General features: G+C 55.6%; 1 protein-coding gene across 7 annotated transcripts in view; it reads left to right on the forward strand.

Moving 5' to 3' along the window:
* Positions 1-325: 325 nt before the first annotated feature.
* IQSEC1 (IQ motif and Sec7 domain ArfGEF 1) overlaps positions 326-14,394 on the forward strand; it is a 291,864-nt gene continuing 277,795 nt past the window's right edge. For 2 of the 7 annotated variants that reach the window (XM_079122227.1, XM_079122226.1), the window contains exon 1: positions 335-654. In XM_079122227.1, coding sequence (XP_078978353.1) covers positions 383-654 — 272 coding nt within the window. In that variant the 5' untranslated portion in view covers positions 335-382. Of the gene's footprint in view, positions 655-14,394 lie in introns of all 7 variants that reach the window. The other 5 variants (XM_079122232.1, XM_079122225.1, XM_079122231.1 and 2 more) reach the window with 5 other exon arrangements.

The following is a 14,394-nucleotide window of genomic DNA, read 5'->3' on the forward strand; positions in this document are numbered from 1 at the left end:
AGGCGCGGGGCGGAGAGGCGGGCCCGGCAGGCGGCGCCCTCCCTCCGCCTCCTCCCGCCGCGCCCGCGTCGCAGCCGGCACTTTGCAAACTCCTCGCTGCCCGCGGCGGCCGCAGCTCCGCGCCCTGCCGGCCCCGGCGCGTCGGCGGGGCAGCGGGCAGCGGAGCGCGGCGGCGCGGGGAGCGCGAGGCGCGGCCGCTCGGGGGCGGGCGCCGGCGGAGGCGGGAGCCGAGGCGGGGCCGCGCCAGCCCCGCGCCGCCGCGCCCCCCGGGCCGAGCCCCGCGCCGCGCCAGCCGCCGTCCCCGCCGCGCAGCCATGGCCGCGCCGCCGCCGCCGCCCCGCCGCCCGCTCGCCTGAGGCGCGGCCGGCTCCGGGCGGGGACCATGGCCAGCGCCGCCGAGCCCCCGGGCAAGGCGGCCGAGTACCTGCAGGAGCTGACCCGGATCGTCGCGGCGCAGCAGGAGCTGCTGGCGCGCCGGCGGCGGCGCATCGAGGAGCTGGAGCGCCAAGTGGCGCGGCTGAGCCGCGAGAACGCCGGCCTGCTGGAGCGGCACCGGCGACACCTGGCCGCGTGCGCCCGCCGCCCCGACCCGGGCCCCGGCGCCGGCCCGCCGCCGCTCGGCGCCATCCCCGAGCTGGGCAGCCGCCGAGACAAGTAAGCGGGGCCGCGGGGCAGCGGGCGCGGCGGGGGCGCGCCAACTTCTTGGGGGGCCCGGCTCCCCTCCGGCCGGGCGCAGGCGGGCGGGGCGCGCGGCCCGGAGCGGCTCCGCCCACCGGAGCCCCCGGGGTCCCTCCCCCGGGGTCGCGGCCGGGACCGGGAGCTCCCCGGGAGGGAGGCTCCGGTGCGCTGCCCAGCGCTGCCCCCCGAGCGGCTGGCGGCGGACCGACAGCGCGGGACTCGGGCTCCCGCGGTCTCGGAACTCGCTGGCGGCGCCCGGCCTCGCCCGGGCGTGTGCGCGGCCCGAGGCGGAGGACCCGGGAGCGGACCTGGGGCGCCGGGCAGCAGGGTCCCCCGAGATCTGTGGGGAGGGGGCGCAGCAGCTGCAGTTCCCGCCCTCCAAAGGGCCCGGGTCAATTGCAAGTCGTGCCCCAGTCTCTGTCGCCCGAATGGACTCTGTGCTAGGTCCAGCCCGGGACGACCTGGCCCTTGTCGCCTGGACGCCTCGGGCTCTTCCTTAACAGCTCTGGGTCCACTCCCCCGCCTGCCCGCCCGCCTCGCCCTGGGATTACCCGAGGCTATTTCGGACCAAGGATTAAGCCGGGGACAGGGAGGGGCTTCCCAGCCGCCCTGGCCCCCACTAACCCGGCCAGCTCCCAGGGCCCTGGGCTGGTTGACTCCTATGGGTGTCGGTGCAAAACCAGCGCACAGCCCCTCGCTGCCCGAGTGTGGGTGTCATCTGGGGTGGGGCCCAAGGCTTAAGGCTTCGGGTGACACTGGGGTGGGGCTTCTCTACGCTCTGCCCATCTTTGAGACCAGCTGTGTTCTAGAAAAGCCCCTCGTGTGTGTGTGTGTGTGTGTGTGTGTGTGTGTGTGTGTGTGTGTGTGTGTTGGGTGGGGGAGTGGCAATGGTCAGTAGCTTTAGGACAGGCGTCCTGGAAGCTTTGGCAAAGAAATACCAGGGGAAGGAGTAAGTCCTGGCTCCAGAGTGTGTGTGTGGGGGGTTGTTCCTTGAGTCCCAGGAGTGGGACACCAGGCATTGTCTCCTGCAGCCCAGGTGGGGCTGCACCATGCTGTAGCCAGGTGACAGAGGACCCACCACTGTCCTGCTTGCAGCCCTGACTCTGGGCAGTGCTGGAGGGCTTGCTGGGCTCTTGGAGGAAGGTCGCACGGATAGTTCAGAGCATGGGTGAGCTTTGGGGCTCTTGCGGGGCCAGCTGGGGTGGCCGGCTCCTGCTTTCTGTTCATCCGGGAGGTTGAAGACCGTGGGTTCTGAGAAAGCAGAGACCCCGCAGCCTCTTTGTGCCCCCTCTTAGCTCTGAGACTCCACCACCCAGTCCCTTCCCTGGCCAGGGGTCACTGGGTGCAGCTTGCAGGGTTGGGCCCTTCCTGCTCACCCTCCCAAGGATGGGGCGGAAACAGCCAGGCTGCCCCAGCCAAGTGCCCAGGAGCTTAAGGAAGCAGCCTGGGGCAGGGACACGTGTCCCTGTTTTCATAGGAAACAGTGACACACGTTGGTCGGCAGATGCCTCAACACCATCCCAGGGGGCGGATTCCTTTTTTCTCTTCAAAGTCACCCTTGGTGGCCAAGCAGAGTGTAGCGATAGGAGAATTCTGAGAGACAGTGTCCTCCCTGCCCTGGGGAATCCCCAGTGTCCCGGGCAATGGCCTTGATCCTGGAGGGAGGGAGGGAGCTGGGGAGGTGAACGCCGGGCTTTCCTTTCAGAAGCTCCCAGCCCTGTGTCCATGTGGCACGGCCAAAGCTCCTGTCACCTTAAAAAAATAAAATAAAGTTTAGCCTCACCTTTGGGGAAAGCAAGGTGACCGGGAGTCCCAGCTCCATAGGCTAGTCGAGGGCGGCTTCCAAACTTCAACGTGCATAGCAAGGGCTCGAGCGTCCCTACTGAACTGCAGATTCTGACCCAGTAGGTCTGCGGCAGGCTGGAGAGGTGGCTTCCTTGACAAGCTCCAGGCATGTCCCGGGGACCCCACACCGAGGAGTGAGGCTATGTGGAACTGGCAGAGGACTGGGGGTCCTCTTCAAGACAGGGGGACCCAGCCCCATTTTCTTGCATCTGATTCCTTTCCCAGCCTCAGGGAAAGGAAACGCTAGCACCTCTGTCCCCTGGCAGGGACTCACAGGACGTCCAGCAGGGATCAAGGTATCAGATTTGCCTGCTCATGAACTTGGGGTTCTGGGGCGCTGGGGGCTGCTTTTTAAAACATAGCATGGATGAGTCCCACTGTTCATCTGAGAAGCGAGGCGATCGGTGTCTAAGGAGCACTGGATAACCAGCCCCCGGCCCCGAGAGGTTTTATTAAGCACCTGCTGTGTGCGGAACTATGCACGGTAGGCTTGGAGACACCAGAACAGAGACGATAATCCTTCACAGAGACAGGAATGTGGCCCCATGAAAATCGGTCCCAGGTCTGGCTCTGCACCCAGCTGGTGACCACGGGACAGGTCACTTCACCTGTCCTCGCCTCCTTTTCTTAAATGCACACAAAGCGGGAAGGCTCAGAGCTGCCCCCCGTACTTATTTCGAAGATGTCCGGCGTAGGGCAGACAGGCACAGGAAGGCCCTTCTCGCCTAGAGTTCTCCCCTTCTCTGCCAGTTTCTTACTTCTTTGGGGCCAGCTGGGTGCAGGCAGGCTGTGGGACCTTCGGGGTCATGTACAGGGCCATGGACTAGGGAATGTGGTCGGTTGGGGAAGGACTGTTCAGAAGTTAGATGGGGGTTTGAACCCCTGGAGGTGACAGCAAGTGACAGACAGAAGGTGCAGTGACCAACTGGGGACAGATGCAAATAAGGGGCCGTTGAACAGACTTGTCCTGGGATCACAAAGCTTGTCACCCAACCGCGGTGGCCCAGGGACGGGGTGCCTGGGCATGCTGGAAGTTTCCACACTCCCAAAAACCCTAAACTCCTTCTCAGAGAGCTCTCTTGCCTGTCTTGACCACCGCTGCCAAATGTCACAGGTAGTGTCTCCTCTCTGGGGGAAAAGCACCCCAGTGGTTGATGAGGCTTCTGAGGCGGAAGGCTTTCTGTAGCCCGTGTTTGGAGGGCTCCATCCCAATAGTCTGTCGAGAACTTCTAGAACACCTGCCAGGTGCTGGGTGGAGTGGGCAGAACCGGACGGGAAGGATTGATTGATTGCAACTTGCTTTTTCCCATAGGAAGTCACATGGGTCTTTGGCAGGTGCGACTGTCCTTGGTGAACGTACAGAACCGAGTCTGGGGAGCAGGGGAGGTGCACTGTGACTCCGTCCACTGGGGGCTTCCTGCATGCCCACACTGGTAGGGGTCTTTGTCAGCTCATCTCATCAGCTCCTCATTCCCACCAGGCAGGCTCTGCAGCTGTGCCCATTGAACGGATGTGGAAACTGAGGCTCCTGGGCCCCGCTGGAGCTCCGCCCTCTGGCTAAGTCGCGAAGCCAGGGTTCAGACTCAGGCAGCCCGGCTCCCCTTCTTACCTACCCACCACCTGCCAATCATGCTGTCACATGGGGGGACCATCTCCAGGGATTCTGTGCCACCACGCCCCAGCACGTGTGGTTTCCTTTCTGCCTTGTGGAGTCTCGTCACCGAGGCAGGGCTCCTGACATGGCGGTGCAGAGGAGCCCAGGGCTGAAGGAGCTGAGCCTGTTCTAGCCTTTGATCCTCTGAGGTTTCTTGGCAGAAGTGAAAAGCACCGGCCTCAAGTGGCTGGGCAGAGGGCCTCATGGAGTGGCCTCTTTTGCTTTCTCGTCCCCTCCAGCCCTCAAGGGCTGTCACATCACACATCACTCAGAGAGGACGTTTTTTCCAGAGCGCTGAGTCAGTGACTCGCTCTGGGGGAGGCTTCCTGGTGGCATTCAGTCTCTGTTGACTTATCAAACCTGCACTCTTTCTGGGTTTGCGGTGACATTAACCACGATGGTGGCACATCCATCTGAAGGCACGCTCAAGGAGGGCCACGGAAGAGGGGGCGGAAAGGCCAACCCGGCCGACCTGACGGGCAGCAGGCTGATGCACACAAAGCCCTGCTTAGGAGGGTCCTTCCGAGGAGCCTCTGAGACGCCTGTCAGTCTTCAGAGTGGCTGCCACCGCTGGGCTCCTGGGACGGAGCAGCAGAGGGGTCCTCTGTGCACATTCCCTTCCCCGCCTGTGCTAAGAGTAGGGGACCGCCGGGCAAGGTGCATGCCTGTCATCCCAGTGGAGGCTGAGGCAGGAGGATTGCAAGGTGGAGGCCAGCCTCAGCAACTTAGTGAGACCCTCAGCAACTCAGCGAGACCCTGTCTCTAAATAAAAAATAAAAAGGGCTGGGGATGTGGCTCAGTGGGTAAGGACCCCTGGGTTCAATCCGTGGTCCTCCCCCTGCTTACAATGAGTAGGGGACCTCATTCTGATCTCAGTGCGGCTGAGAAACGGTGGCAGGAGACACTGTGTTCATGTTTTCATTAAATAATATTCTTGTTCTCCCGGCCGAGATAAAGCCTGTATCCAGTGCCGAGGAGGAGGTCCCTTGGTTGGGAACGAGCTGCCCCATGCTTTGGGACACCCGTCCTGGTTGGACAAAATGTATTAAAGTCCAAGGGAAAGGGGCCGGGTCGTTCTTCTTTCTCCAGCAGAGGGTTGAGTCTGCAGAAGGACACGGGAGTGTTTCTTTGTCGCTCTCCCTGCCACCGTCTGACAAGCTAAGCAAATGATTATTTTACGACCTGGGAAATAAATCAGAGGCTGCTTCTTCCTCTGCCTGGAGCCGAGAGGAAGGGAGAGTGGCAGGTGGAAGTCCTCCCTCTGGGTTGGGGCCTGCGGTGCCCTGCCCAGGTCTCCGATCTCCAGTCGTGGCCCTGGGTCAGGACAGTGTGACTCCTTGATCACACTGTAGAGGAGTCAGGCATTTGGGGACATCAGCAATTTTTTTTTTTTTTTTCTTCTTCTTTCCTTCCAGCTGGGTGGCTGTTTGTCAGCGTTTTTGTGTCTGACATCGTTTTGGACAGCGGTTCGTTGTCATTGGGTGCTTTTTTTGTTGTTTTTTAACCAAAGAGCGCTGCTTTGCCTAACTTGGGAGGTACTCGGGAGAGTGTCAGCTGTAGAATTGCCACCAAGCCACTGAAGAAACCCACACAGATGAGCCAGGCGCAGGGCGAGAACTGGAATCCGGGGAAATGAATTGCTGTCATTGGAATGGAGTCACCGCAGAGGAGGCTGGAAGGCCATCGGAGCTCAGTGGCCTCCGATCTGCTCCCCGCCACCCAGCCCCTGTCCAGTTGCAGACCTGGGCCAGACTGCAGCTGGAGTGGGCCCTCCCTGCAGGCCAGGCTAGACTGGGTGACGTGCATCAGAATTGCCAGCCACTGGGGCCCTGGGGGGCTGCGTTCCTGCCCCTCCTCCCGGCTGGTGGCTTGGACGCAGGCAGGGTGCCTGGGACCAGTTATTACAATTGCCGGGCGCTCCAGCCTTGTGCTGCACCACACCTGCCCCGCCCCACCTGCCCCGGCCTGGCTCTGGGGATGGTCCAGCCCTCTGCGCGCCTAGCAGTGCCCCAGGGGTGAGTTTGCAGGATCCGGCTTCCCGCTCAGTCACTTGCCACGGCAAAACCCCAGCCTCTCTTGGCCGGCGTCCCTCTGGGGAGATCGGATGTAGGCATCGCCTCTGGGACCCTGGCACCACGGGGACGGAGAGCTCCGGCATTGCAAAGGCCTTTGAGGATTGCTCGGCCTCAGCCTTTCCAAGCCGGCCGGGAAGTAGGGAGACCCGCTCACCCCGTCCCCGCCTGCCAGGCTGGCAATCGAGGATTTGCAATATTTGCTTGAGGACACCGTGGCTCTGCCCTTGAGGGTATGTCGCACCACGTGGGCGCACAGCCCGCCTTTGGGGAGATCCCACTGTCCCGGGAATGGGGCTCAGCACTCCAGCTGCGGGACGGCCACCTCCTCCGTTCAGCCTGTGCCTGGGCTCGGAGGTGGGGCTCTGGTCCTCGGTTAGGGCAGCTCGCTCACGGCCTTTCAAGAAGCCGGTGAAGCGGGGCAGGACGTGCAGTGGACCTGGAATATTCCAGACGGGCGTAGAAGGTGGGGCCAAGCAGGTGGCTGCCCATGGATACATGCGCGCCGGCTTCCTGGAGGAGGTGACGTTTGAGCTGGGACTTGAGGAGCAAGAAGGAGGAGGAGGGTCTCAAGGCAGCTGAGCCGCCTGGGCCTTGTGTGGCTGAGAGGCGTCCTTGGGGATGTGGCAGGTCTGTGAGTGAGGACCCCTGGCCAGGAGAAGCCCAGAAGGCACAGGCCAGCCCGGGGGTGCGACCTGGCTTAGACTCCAGATTTCAGACCGGGAGGGGCCGGCGAGCAGCACCATGAGGTCAGCCCTCTGCTGCCCACCCCGTCTGATTTTGAAATGCTTGACTCTCCTTCCTCGGGAGGGGCAGACCCGCCAAAAACCAGGACAGGAGGCGAGCGGCTTAGCACTTAAACGTCAGATGCTTCAGTCATAACTGAGGCCTTTGCAGGTGCCACTTCCCGGGGACGTTCTCCTCAGGCTCTCTTGACATTCGAGCTCTGTGTTTTACCACCCCATTTTGCAGACGGGAAAACCGAGGCTCCGCCGGACATGGGAGCGCATGCCTGTGATCCCAGCTGAAGTGGGAGGATCACTGATGTGAAGCCGGCCTCAGTAACTTAGAGAGGCCCTAAGCTACTTAGCAAAACCCTGTCTCTAAATAAAATATAAAAGAAGGCCAGGGGCGTGGCTCAGTGATTAAAGCCCCTGGTATAAAAAATAAAAATAAAAACAAAAAAATAAAAACAACAACAACAACAACAAAAACAAAACAAGAAGAAAAAAGGAAAACCAAGGCTCAGAAAGGTTGAGCTATTTGTCCGCAGTCACACAGTGGCAGAGGCAGGATTTGCACCCACATCCCTCTGCCCCCAGAACCCAGGCTTCGCAGCTGTCCATGGCGCCGTGTAATTGCTTTTTGAAAGACCTGGAGCTGTTTCCAGTTGTGGCCTGGTCAACCCGCCCAGATTTTTGGAACCCAAATGAACTCCAGCTCACCCACCCAGAGACAGCTGTGGCTTTCGACTTTGAACGCTGGTTTTGGCTCTCGCTGTTTAGCTGGGTCACCTTGGGGGAAGTCATTTTGACGCAAAGAGCCCCATTTGCTTCATGGCCAAACAGCCAGTGGTGGTGGTGCCCAGCTGGAGGGGCGGGTCCAGGAAGGTTCTCCGAGCCACCCAGGCACAGGCTGGGTGCCGCTCCCTGCGCTGGCCTGACTTCCCTGTGCAAATCCATGAGCATTTGCTGAGCCCCAGGGAGCTGCTGGTGAGATAGCCTTGCCTTTGCGCCTATTCTCATTCACGCGAGACCCGCTGGGGACATGGGGCCAGTGCAAGGATTGGGACTTGTGCCGCCTCCTCTGGCTTTGGCCCCAGGCGTGCTCATTGGGAGCACGGATGTCCGCTGCTCTGCCCCTGAGCATATGAGGGGGACTTCTCTGAACCTCAGTTTCTTCTTCTTTGCTCCAGCTGCAGAGATAACAGAATCTCCTTTTCAGGTTGCTCTGGGCGGGGACTTTGTCTGATGTGGTCGAGGCACGGGGGGCACCAGCCAGGGAACAGTGGGGGAGAGGCACGGGGACCAGGTGGAGGCATGGGGGGCTATGGAGCGACTCTGGGATTTGATCTGAGGGAGGCAGGCGTCCCTGGCTAGTGTTGAACAGAAGAGGGACATGAATGGACTCAGGCATGGACGTAACCTGGGCTCCTGGGGCAGGTGGGGACCCGGGGGAGAGTCTGCAGGGGGTGCTGCAGGATCCAGGGAATGCTGGGAGGTTTGGGATGGAGGGATGTGAGTCTCCCAGATGGGAAGTGGGGAGGAGAGCTTCGCCAGGAGGGAGGAGCTCTGGATGGGAGGTGGCCAGTCTGTGTTGCCCGTAGTCCTTTCTGGAATGGCCAGTGGGGGAATGCGGGGGACCTCTCTGGACTGTGCCTCCGGCTCTCCGCGTCCTGCCTGGAGGAGAAGCACCCCAAGCAGGGATGTTCCCTTCCTCTGGGCTGCTGCGTGCTCAGCGCTGTGGTCAGGACAGACTGCACCAGGCTGCTGGCCCCGGTCCCTCGTGCGGGCTGTCTGCTCTGCACACCTCAGTTCCTCACCTGTGAAGCATCGCTCACCTCCAGAGCTCCATCCTTCGTGTGTTTAAATGCACAGGGACCGCTGTAGTTTCTTCTTTAGGGGCTGAGAAGAAATGGGGTGTTTGAGAAGAGTCATGGAGTTTAGGATCAGACGAGAGGGAATTCGGCCCGTCTATCATCTGTCTTTTCTTATTTAATCAGCGGATTTTGAATGCAACTCATGGTAAGATCTGCCATGTCCATTCCGTTAGCCCTCAACGGCAGCCTCTTTGCATGTTTTAAAGTGGAAGAGACTTAATGTTATTAAAACTGAATGGAAGCCAGGTGCGGTGGCGCACGCCTGTCATCCCAGCAGCTCGGGAGGCTGAGGCAGGAGGATCGCAGGTTGGAGGCCAGCCTCAGCAGCTTAGGGAGGCCCTAAGCTGTCTCTAAATAAAATATAAAATAGGACTGGGGATGTGGGTCAGTGATGAAGCGCCCGAGTTCAGTCCCCTGTACCAACAAAACACTCCTCATAAAATAGCAGGGTTAGGGGCTGAGGCTGTAGCTCAGTGGCAGAGCACTTACTTGGCTAGCACTTGTGAGGCACTGGGTCTGATCCTTAGCATCGCATAAAAAGAAACAAAGGCATTCTGTCCATGTACAACTACCAAAAAAAAAAAAAAAAAAAGAGGCAGGGGTATCTGGAATGTTCTGTCCCCTCCCAAAGACGTAAAGGCGTACATGTTTGTCTAGCCTTCTTGAGGTTTCAGCTTCACCCCGCTCTTTGAGTCAGAGGGAGGTCCAGGGTAACCTTGGCTGTCTCCCCTTGATTCTCACCCCCGGCCCCTGTGGTGAGCTGGGCTCAGGGGTAGGGACTCAGCAGACACCGCTGTGGCTGGGCTTGGCTACCACCCATGTTTCCCCATTGAACAGCTGACCCTGCGGGGCTGCAGCAAGGACCCAGTTCCCTCAGGGAGCAAAGGCATTTGCAGAGTCTAAGCTGTTGTATAAACATGTCTCCCCACTCTGAGACGAAATCTTAATGGACTCTTATCACCACCCTCTGTCAACAGAGTAATAACCAAGGCGATGCCCGACTGTTTGTGGTAAATACTTGCTCTAACTGTCAGGTAGGGACCATGATCGTCATCGTTGTAGAGATGGAGAAACTGAGGCATCGGACAAGGGCGGTCAGGAAGTTTGAGCAAGCATCAGGTCAGCACATCCCTATCAGCACTGTCATCTAGACATGCTTAGGGGACACATTTAATTTCAGTTCATTGTGTTGAGAGAGCAAGCCTTGTGTAACTTGGGTCTTTTTAAATGTATTGAAACTCATTGAGATATGACCTGTTTTTCCTGAAGAATGCTCCTGTACATTTAGAATATGTTTTCTTTCCTTTAGGTGGAGTGTTCTCTATATGTCCGTTAGGTCTAGTTGGTTTGTAGTGTTGTTTATCTGTTATTTTCTTGTTGATTCTCTGATCCATTCTCTTATCCAAAGCAAGGTATTGATGTTCCCAGCTGTCGTTTTTGAATTGTCTATTTCTCCCTGTATTTCTGTCAGTTTTTGCTTTATGTATTTTGAGGTTCTGTTGTTTGGTGCATATGTGTTTATAATAGCTATGCATCCTTCTTGGATTGACTCTTTGACCACTGTAAAATGTCCTTCTCTGTTCATAGTAACAATATTTTTCTTGAAGTCTATTTTTTCTGATGTGAATAGAACCACTCTAACTTCTTTTGGTTACTATTTGCAGGATATGACTTCTCCCATTGTTGTATTTTTAATCTGTTTCTTTCTTTGAATCTAAAATGAGGCTGTTGGTGGCATATAATTGAATTGTGTTGTTTTTCCATCCATTCTGTGAGTCTGCCTTTAGAATGGAGTGTTTAATCCACTTACATTTAATACAATTATTGATAAGGTAGAATTTATATGTATTTAGTTTCATTTATATGTCTGAGGTCTGTTTTTCTCTATTCTTCTACTATTTCCTTCTTTTGTTTTAGGTAGACATTTTCTTTTCTTTTTTCTTTTTGGTACCGGGGATTGAACTCAGGGACACTTGACCACTGAGTCACATCCCCAGCCCTTTTTTGTATTTTATTTAGAGACAGGGTCTCACTGAGTTGCTCAGGGCCTCGCTTTAGCTGAGGCTGGCTTTGAACTCACCATCCTCTTGTCTCAGCCTCCCAAGTCACTTGGATTGCAGGCCTGCACCACCTCGCCTGGTTTTAAGCCACCACGCCTGGTCTTAAGTAGACATTTCTAATACAATATTTCAATTTCCTTCTTGGTTATGGTAGTTCAGAGGGGACTTTTTAGAGCTTAGTAGATCTTGTTCTGGAGACAGAGCACCCCACATTTCTTATCCTCACTGAGAGAGAACAAGAGTAGGGGCAGGGACTAGACGGGGAATGAAGCCCTGTCATTCCAGGGCAGAGTGAAGTCCATAAGTGACAGACCCTGGGGGCAGAAAGTGACCAGACGTGGATGTGGATCCATGACAAACTGTAGACACCAAGGAACCAGCCCAGAAGCTCCCTGGGGACAAGGGGAGTGGGTTGTTTGTCTCTGCTGTTCCTATAAGGAGCCCTGCCTCAGGTTAGGTTTTAATGAATATGTATTGCATGACTGAATCCATCAATCATCCAGTCACTCCGAGTGTGATGGTTCTTTGTTACTGTGTAGTAAGTTAAAATTCAGTCTTAAAACAACCACCATTTTATCAAATCTCAGGATTTTGCAGGTTCAAGTTTGGGGAGGACTTGGAGCAAAGATTTGTGGAAATCTTTAATCTTCCACATTTGGTCTACTCAAACTCTAGGGCTGTCATCCTCCTTCCTTCATGTGTGATGGAGTTTCACCTGTGTCCTCAGGTGATGCTATTCTCTGTAGTAAGAATGCAGCAGCCTGTCCCATCCCTGTGTGAGGACCTATCAACGTAGGATTCCTCCAGTAGTCAGTTTTCTGTTACTGTGACAAACTACTTGAGATGATCTAATTAAAGAGAGGAAAGGTTTATTCTGGCTCATGGTTTTGGAGGTCTCAGTCCATGATCAGTTGGTTCTCGTTGCTTTGGGCCTGAGGTGAGGCAGCTCATGGTAGTGGGAACGTGTGGAGAAATAAGCTGCTTACCTTGCAGCAGCCAGGAAGCTGAAAGAGAGAGGAAGAGAGCAGGGTCCCACAGTCCCCTTCAAGGCCAAGTCCTCAATGACCTAAAGACCTCCCACTAGGCTCCGCCCCTTAAAGGCTCCATCACCTCCCAATAGTATCATAATAATCCTTTCCCATTCGCATCTCCCCAGCCTGAGCTGTACTTTTAACTCCCACCATATGGAAGGCAGCCATGACACCATGGAGAAGAGGATTCTGGGAGAATCATTGTGGCAGATGTGATGTTGACCGTTGCAGACAACCAGGGTCCCAGGTCCACATTCCTGCCTCTCTTTGGCATTAAGGGCATCATGAGTGACATCACCCCTGCCTGGCGGCTATCCTGCTGGGGGCAGGGTGGGGAGCACTGTGCTGACTTTGTCCTGCCCTGGGGACCTCGGGCTGGGGAGGTGGCCACGTGTGGTCGCAGGATCCCGAGTTGTTTGGAGAGATGCTGGGGTTTGTGGAGCCCTGTGCCTACCATGTGGTGAGCAGGCAGGAAGTCCTCCTCCTGCCTCTTCCTGTCTCTTTGCACCCCACCTCGGCCACGTTATGCTTTTAATACCTCCCCTGAGAATTTTATGTCAGAAACCGAATCCCCAGATGTTATCAGTGCTCAGAGGCGGGGCCAGTGGCAGGTAATTAGATTGGATGAGGTCACCAGGGTGGGACCCCTCCCATGGTGGTATTAGTGGCTTTATAAGAAGAGGAAGAGATGGCACGCTTCCTCTGTCTCTCACCATGTTAGTGGGACGCCCTCCACCTTGCTCAGCCATAGCAGGAAGGCCACCAGCACCTGCTTGCAGACATCCCGGCTCCCACAACCGTGAACCACATAAACCCCTATTCTTTATCAATCTTGGTCTCAGGCATTTTGTTACAGTCACAGAAAAGAAACCAAGTCAGCCACAGATGCAGGTATTTGTCTGAATGCATTCTTGCCCACAAACTTGCACCTGGGTGGGGTGGCCAGATGCCTCCAGGTTGAGTCGCCCCATGCCTGTCCTCTGAACCTTGTCCCTTGCCCCACATGGGTGCTATTCCCTCCACCTGGAAGGCCCTTCCCACACCTCCATTCTTGTCTTTTGAATCTCCTTTAGGGATGAGCTTCCATCTTAGACCTTTTTATAATTTTGATTCATGTCAGAATGTCTTCTTTTCACGTGATTGCATGTATTCCTGCAGCCCTGGGGTCCTATGGGGCTCACGTCTAGTCCTTTTTCAGTTTTGTTTTGGGTACCAGGGATTGAACTCAGGGGTGCTTAACCACTGAGCCACATCCCCAGCCCTTTTTATATTTTATTTTATTTATTTTTTATTTTTTTGTAAGTGTTCTACCGCTGAGCCACGATTCCAGCCCAACGCACCTTTTTCTAAGAGCTTACATGGAGAAGAGATTTGGGGGAATGACTTCTGTTGGAGAAACAACTGAAAGAATCCTTTATGGCTATTTTGCAGAGACTCCTTTGAAACACAAATATTATGTTAATGTGGCTATTTTGTAAGTTTGGAATTTCTTATGGAGAGATTTCTTAAAGAGAGCCCAACACTTGCTTATGTGTCCAACAGAAGGGCAAAGTTTATGTCTTGGCTAATTTGTTATTGTTTATCTGTGAAAGTATTTTTGTGAAAGTATTTCTACTATATTTATAATACTCAGTTAAGGACTGGTCACTATTCTTTTGATATCTTAGCTATTTCGTATTTGTCTTTGATTTTTAAGATGTCCTTTGTGGAGGGTGACCTCAAGATAAGAAGACAGGCACTTCAGCTAGCCCTCCCTGCACTTGCCAAGTTAAAGGGAGAAGAGTGGTGGGTGTGTACAAGTAAGAGGAGGCAGGGGCTTGCTCCTGACCTGAATGGAAAATATCTGAGGGGCAGGAAGGACTTGATAAAGCATGGCTGTGATTAACAGACGTGTTTTAAGAACTTGCTGGGATAGATAAGTTCTCCCTTACTGGGAGACACACGAAACCCACTCCTCCAAGCACTTCCTCTGGAATCACACCACAAGGCCCTCCTTTTTATATTTTATTTAGAGACAGGGTCTCACTGAGTTATTTAGGGCCTCACTAAGTGGCTGAGGCTGGCCTCCAACTTGCAATCCTCCTGCCTCAGCCTCCCAAGAGTCTGGGATGACAGGCATGCACCACAGAACCGTCCTGTCTAGTCTTAACCGCCGTTTCTCTGGGTGCTGGCCTCTCCCCATCTTTGGGGCAGGCAGTGGCCACGCCCCGCTCACATTCAGGCCCCCTCCCAGCACGTGTATATTTAACGTGACATATTTCATATACATCCACAGTTGTGGTATGGGAGAAAGAAGGGTCTGCAAAGTGGAGCGTGCATCCCCTGGGTAAGAATGTAATCCTTTGAGGTCCAGGAAAAAACCATGTCAGAGCTTCTATTTCCACATATTGTTCAATCTCACTCTTCATTGTCCTTTTCCCGGGGTCTTTTACAATATGCATAACATTATAATGTT

The sequence above is a fragment of the Sciurus vulgaris genome, assembly GCF_902686455.1.
Source record: "Sciurus vulgaris genome assembly, chromosome: 19".
Classification (NCBI taxonomy): Eukaryota; Metazoa; Chordata; class Mammalia; order Rodentia; family Sciuridae; genus Sciurus; species Sciurus vulgaris.